This window comes from Vanellus vanellus (genome assembly GCF_965231255.1).
Source record: "Vanellus vanellus genome assembly, chromosome: 1".
Taxonomy (NCBI): Eukaryota; Metazoa; Chordata; class Aves; order Charadriiformes; family Charadriidae; genus Vanellus; species Vanellus vanellus.
Genome location: NC_138905.1, coordinates 79,587,121 through 79,593,120, shown reverse-complemented (window position 1 = coordinate 79,593,120; position 6,000 = coordinate 79,587,121). Strand labels below are relative to the sequence as shown.

Sequence of the window (6,000 nt, the reverse complement as noted above, 5' to 3'; positions counted from 1 at the left end):
CCATCCAAAGGAACAAATAAAATTCAAACAAACACCCAAGTCTCCAAAACAGAGACATGCCCCAGTGCAAAGGAATGTAGCATCTGTTGCCACAACAGCTTCAGCTTTGTTTTTAATATACTTGTCATGAAGAGTGAAAGGTAGCAAGGTAGAAGAGACAATTTACTAATAATTTAAACACACAGAAGGCATGTTGTGTTTAATTCACTAAATATTTATGTACATCCAACATGTTCCACTGATCCTTATATAAGTAGAGATATTTAAGTACCGCGACTGAAAACGAGTTACTTTCATTGTTTAGCCCTGACTCAGAACAGATCTTTTAAATGGAGAAGGCAGACTGCAAAGCGGTTATTTCTTTGTTGAGTTTTTAATGATAGATATCTCCAGGTTCAGCAACGGAAATTATAACAACTCAATACTGCACGCATGACATCTTTCTACTAACAAAACAAGAAAGTAATGAAATTTCAACCATCTGAAAAGAAGGATCTTTTTCCATAGGTTAATTTACCTAGGTATTTAGAAAATGTCTAGGTGTCCTTTTGTTTACAACAGTGAAGGGGAAGTGTCATTTGGCAGTTTTTCTGAGAATAAATGTAACATTTCCAGCAGGCTGGAACTAAAACTGAAGAAATCTCGATTGCCTGAGCAGGGAAAAATATTTTAAAAGAGAAATCCTCTTTCAATGATTTGACTGTTCTTACTTTTTGTTCATGAGGGCTTTTTCCTGACAGATCTCAGAATTAACTTGTCATCTCGTTTCTCTATCTCTAAACCCATACTCTCAAGGGCAGAATTATCTGCCAGCCCCTTCTCCTCCATCTGCGCGATAAGCTCTTGGTTTCTCTCATTCTGTTCAGTGAGATTTCGGATAGCATATACTGCCCACTGGTTCACAACTGTTGGACATAGTTAAGGATCATTTATTTATTTAAAGATGAAACAATGCTTATTTTAATTTATTACTGCATTCCCCTCCCCCTGCCCCCTCCAATCCCTCAAACCTAGAAAAACAGTAGAAATCAAGGGTTTGAAAAAGTAAGACATTTACAGGCAATGACTCTGAACCTGCAAATACTTGCATGTGAGATAATTTAAGTTTAAATGAGGTATGTCCATTAACTTCAGGCAAGTTTACTAGGTTTTATCTTGAATTTAAAAAAAAAAAAAAAAAAGCAAAACACAAATGAACTGCAGGAATTAAAAGGACATACTGTTTTAAACCAAAATTACAGTTAATTGAAATGTTCCAATGATCTTCCTAGCGAGATTTAAAAAAAACCAAACAACCAAACAAGTCAGTCACTGTGTTTGTGACTCGAACACTTCAGCACTATACTTCCAAGGGCTGGCAAACAAAATAAGATGCAAATCGGGTACAAGAAAGACAACAACTATTATTTTGACTATAAAAGTTGAAGAAATGTAGAAAAAGAGAAACACATCCAGGGTGACAACTGAAAACAGAACAAATCATGTGGGAGACACTTAAAAATATTTAACTTCTAATGTTACCTACACTTGGTTCTTTGTGCCTGGGTGCTTTTACAAACTTGCCAGCCGAACAGACACTAAGATCACCAGCAGGTAGCTCCTGCTCCTGTTTAAATGGGCACAAGCTGCAACTCATTCACCTTCTAAGGTGGTCCCTTGAGGCCAGGATTGAGGTACATGTCAGGGCCATAGACAAAGGATTTAAATTCCCAGGATTATCAGTCAGGCATCTTCCAAGTGAACTATAGTGTTCATTTTATGTAGTGTCAGAGATGTTAGTCCCAATTCTGCAGCTGAAAAGCTATGTTATGATATAATCTTTCCCAAGTTACCCATATGGGATGCAAGCCGTTCTGAATCACACAAAAGTGGTTTGCCTGCAGGGCACCTATTATTTACTACATGTAGCTTCACATCCAGTAGAAGAATATGCATAATTTACTCATCTCCTTGACGTCTTTTGGGTTGGACAGTGTCTAAGCACAGAGATAAGACAGTATTCTTATGGGCATTTGCCAGAGGGTGACTGGAGGGGAAAACTCCTCTGTTGCGGAAGATGGGAACCTCAGCCAAAAGAATAAAATACAGGAGCTGGACTTTCTTACACAATCTACCATGACAGCATTTGGAATATGCAGTACCACTGCATGCATGCTCTTACAGTAGCAGTCTTGCCATTTTTTGTGCACTTTCCACTGATTGTTGTGCCTGCCTTGCTGCCACCTCCAGCTACCCCTTAGGCTTATTCACTTTCAGCAGAGGTGGTCTCATGCTGGACTGTTGGATGCACCAGGCAATGTGGACGAACAACAGAATGTAGCAGGAACAGCTTTCTTAATATAGGACACGGTCCTGCCTTTGTAAGCTTACATTTTAAGAGAGAGGAAGTGATAAACTGAGAATACAGGAGACCGAAAAAAAAAAGTTTACGACTATACTTAATCACAGCGCTACTTTGATGCCAAAAGAGAATAGAGAAGGGACTAAAATAAAAAGCACGCAAGGAATTGCCAACAGAGAGAGAGAAGGATTTAAATGAAGAGTAGTTTGAACAAACATCACAGGAAACATACATGCTAGGGAACAATCCTGCACTGGCATGCATCAGTGAAACAGCCCCCTGCCTTTTAATAGCAGTTTATATTTATTTTCATGTTGAAGCAGCCCAAAACCCTGAAATAAAAAATAGCAAAGCAGTAACAACCATAGGGCTTTTTTTTTTCTGACAGAGTTCTTCAGACTTTGTCAGGAAACATGCCGCATAGCTCCTTCATTAAAAAAAATTCTGGCCAAAGGCTGGATCTAGGTGGGGTAGTAAGAGAGGAGAGAAATCAAGAAAAAAGGACAATTATGTATCCCATCAAAGCATCTCTACCATGATTAAGTGAAAAAACAAGTGCCAAACTACATGTAAGTTACATAAACCAACTATTTGCAGTGAAGATTACATTTGAGAATATAAAATGACAATAAAATACCAAAGAAATCAAATTGCATATAAGCAGAATCTCACTCATCAGCTCCAACGGTAAGAATAAATTTCAGAATAGTAAAGTATGCAAGCTGATGAACACACGTAAACAAACAGATGAACAAAGGCTGATACCTAGCAGGTCTTTCTGAGATCTGATTTAAGGCATTTCAGGAGTGCCAAAAAGTAACGTGAATTTCTCCCAATGGACTGTGAGAAACATGCTACCACCCTCCCTGGCTCTGCTCCTGGGAAGAGAAGCAGACTTGCTGTGCTCCTAAAATACAACTCTGCTTGAAACACAGCACTTGCATAAAAGTATACTTCCTAAAAAGAAAAAAGTTATTTTTGAAGAGTGACAGTTCTCAATCACGCAAAGTGCCACACAGAGAAAACGTACTCTCAAAATTTTTTTATTTTATGTATTAGCCTTGGGAATAATCCTGATACAAAACCACTGCTAAACCCCCCAGCAAATGATGTTTTCCTATTATCATATCCATTCATGCTTACATAATATCTAAGACATCCCCATTATCTTATGAACTCTATAGTCATTATGGCATTTATCATTATTGACTACTGTAGCTGAAGCTGCAAAATGGTTTCAATAACGTTTTCACTCACTCAAAAACTCTTTTCTGCATGTAGGTTTTCCATTGTAAATTCAGTCATGAATATGCATGATTTCCCTTGTTCGCATGCTGTGTGAGGCTAAGACCTTTGGATGGCTGTGTGCAGACCTAGACAGACTTAAGTGTCAGCAGAGATTAAAGCTAGTCCCCAGCTAATATTCACATTACCCTCTTGCTCCTCTCCAAAGACAGAGACACAGAGAGAAAATTAAACATATTCTAGAGTCTCTAATCCTACCAACACTTTAAGCACTTTATTGTATGCTCAGCTTTAGAAAGAGAGCTTCTAAAGTTTCCATAGTTACTACAAATAAGAGCATGAGCCTGTTTGTTGTGAAACTGCATAAAAGAAAAGAAATGCAGCAAGGACAGCAGATCAGATCGCACAGGCTTGTCTAGATTTTTCCAAGAGGACATATCGCACTCTCAAATTAATGAATATTATAGACAAGGTTACAATATCTCTGTCACAGTGCAGAGGCATACAAAAGAAAAAAAAAATTCATTTAATTTTGCAGGAGTTTCTTTACTAGACTACCTGTGTTTAGGGAATGAAAGCAAACATTTGTATGCATTTATAGCAACTGTTTCAAAATCCCTCAGTACTGTATGCTATAGGATTCCTATGTAATTTTGACTTATACACACAATAACAAAACTGAATCAACTTGCCCTGTGTTCCACACTTTTGTAACATCTTCATACAGCAATTTAAAATTTATCATCTAAACTCCTCTGGGTCGTAACTTCAATTGTCAGGCAGGGAGGCATACAGGGAGAAAGGAAGAGAGGTGGAGAAAATCTGCCCTAGAGGATGAAAAATCTGACTGTCTGGAATCAACATAAACCATGAAAATCTATGCCACTAAATCCTGTAGAAGTTTTGCCATTGACTGCAAAGGGAACTTTTCACAATTCTCTTGTTTCTTTTCATATGGACTCTGCTACAGGAGGTTCCTAGAGTCAACGCTAGTAATAGCACAGTGACTGTTTTATAAGTTTAATGGTGTGTGAAAATATAACCGCACACTGTCAGGAGTCACTAACCAATACCCTATTGCAAGGCATTACTGGAGAGGAGGACTTACAAACCATTTCCCAAAGAGACTATTCCAGCTTTTCATTCTATTAGGAGGCCCGATTTGGACTAAATGTTATTGGCAAGTCTATTGTAGCCATCAGGACCCCTAAGAATTGCACTGTAAAACAATTTGGATTCTATGGATGAAAGATGCTAGGCATAATTATTAATGAGTTTTGAATCTGATGAGGTAGATATACCGCAGTGCATAAGTAATCTTGGAAGTATGTTGCTTGAAAAAGGCAAGTACTGAGTTTTAAAAGTTAAGTATTATCATTAATTAATATAGGATACTGAAGAGTGGTGACAAGGAGAATGAAATACGCACGTCTGTTTTTTTAAGTCTTCTTGATTAGTTATTAATACTTAGCAAACTTTCTTCCTTAAGAGTCATTTTGCCTAATGAGCAGAAGAGGATATTCTTTGCCCAATTCCACTACCTCATTTAAATCAGATTTTTGACTATTTAAATATTAACTAGATTTTAATCAAATACAGGAAGAGATACAAACCTTATCAAGAAAGACAACCCACATGGGTTGGAACCCTAGTCAAACAGGCTGTTTATGCAACAGCTAAAGCCACCCAACTTCTCCAGGAGCTTTTTTGGAACAGGTCTAGAAATCAGAGATAATGAAAATACAATTCTTGTAAATGATATTTCTTTCTGGTCTTCAACAAGTAATCCAATTATCACTAAAACTTCTGTAGACAGGAATGAAATACTAAAGTGTCACGTTAGAAGTATCGCTTCCACTTACAGACCTGACTGGACCACACTGAAAAGACATAAACCATTTCCCTTTCAAGTCTTTCAGTACTTTTAAGTACTTTTGTTTCACAACAACATGAAGATAATTCTTCTCACCATTAAAAGAGGTCTCTAGACAGCTACTGCAATTGTTAATCACAGTTTGGAAAAATGTGCTGTGATTGACCACACGTAGTAGACAGTCAGGATTTTGGTCCCTCACAGTCAGCCAAATTGCTTACAAAGCTCTAAGTTTCTTCCCATTGGGGGTTTTAGTAGTTTTATGAAGTCCTAGAAGCTGTATAAGATGACAGCAATTCCTTACAACTCCTTTATCCTTTTTACATAACTTTTACTTGTGCTTAAGACATTACCAAAAAAGTAATCACAGAAAATGTAAAGAACAAAATGTTTTATCTTAATTTATTTACTTGAAGAACTATTTCATATTTTCAGAATTAATGCTTTGGACTTTATTTATACCTGACGTTAAATTACGAGCATCTGAAAACTTCAGGAATTCAGCCTTTACAAACTTAAAATACTCTGCCTAGAAGTTAGA

The 6,000-nt window shown here is 37.2% G+C and overlaps 1 protein-coding gene across 1 annotated transcript in view; it reads right to left on the bottom strand.

Moving 5' to 3' along the window:
* Positions 1-203: 203 nt before the first annotated feature.
* The window catches only part of ATXN10 (ataxin 10), a gene marked incomplete at its 5' end in the record, with an annotated part of 112,648 nt that continues 106,851 nt past the window's right edge, over positions 204-6,000 (bottom strand). Inside the window, one exon of the mRNA XM_082485901.1 lies at positions 204-905. Within this exon, the coding sequence (XP_082342027.1) occupies positions 718-905 (188 nt within the window). The 3' untranslated portion in view covers positions 204-717. The remainder of the gene's footprint in view (positions 906-6,000) is intronic.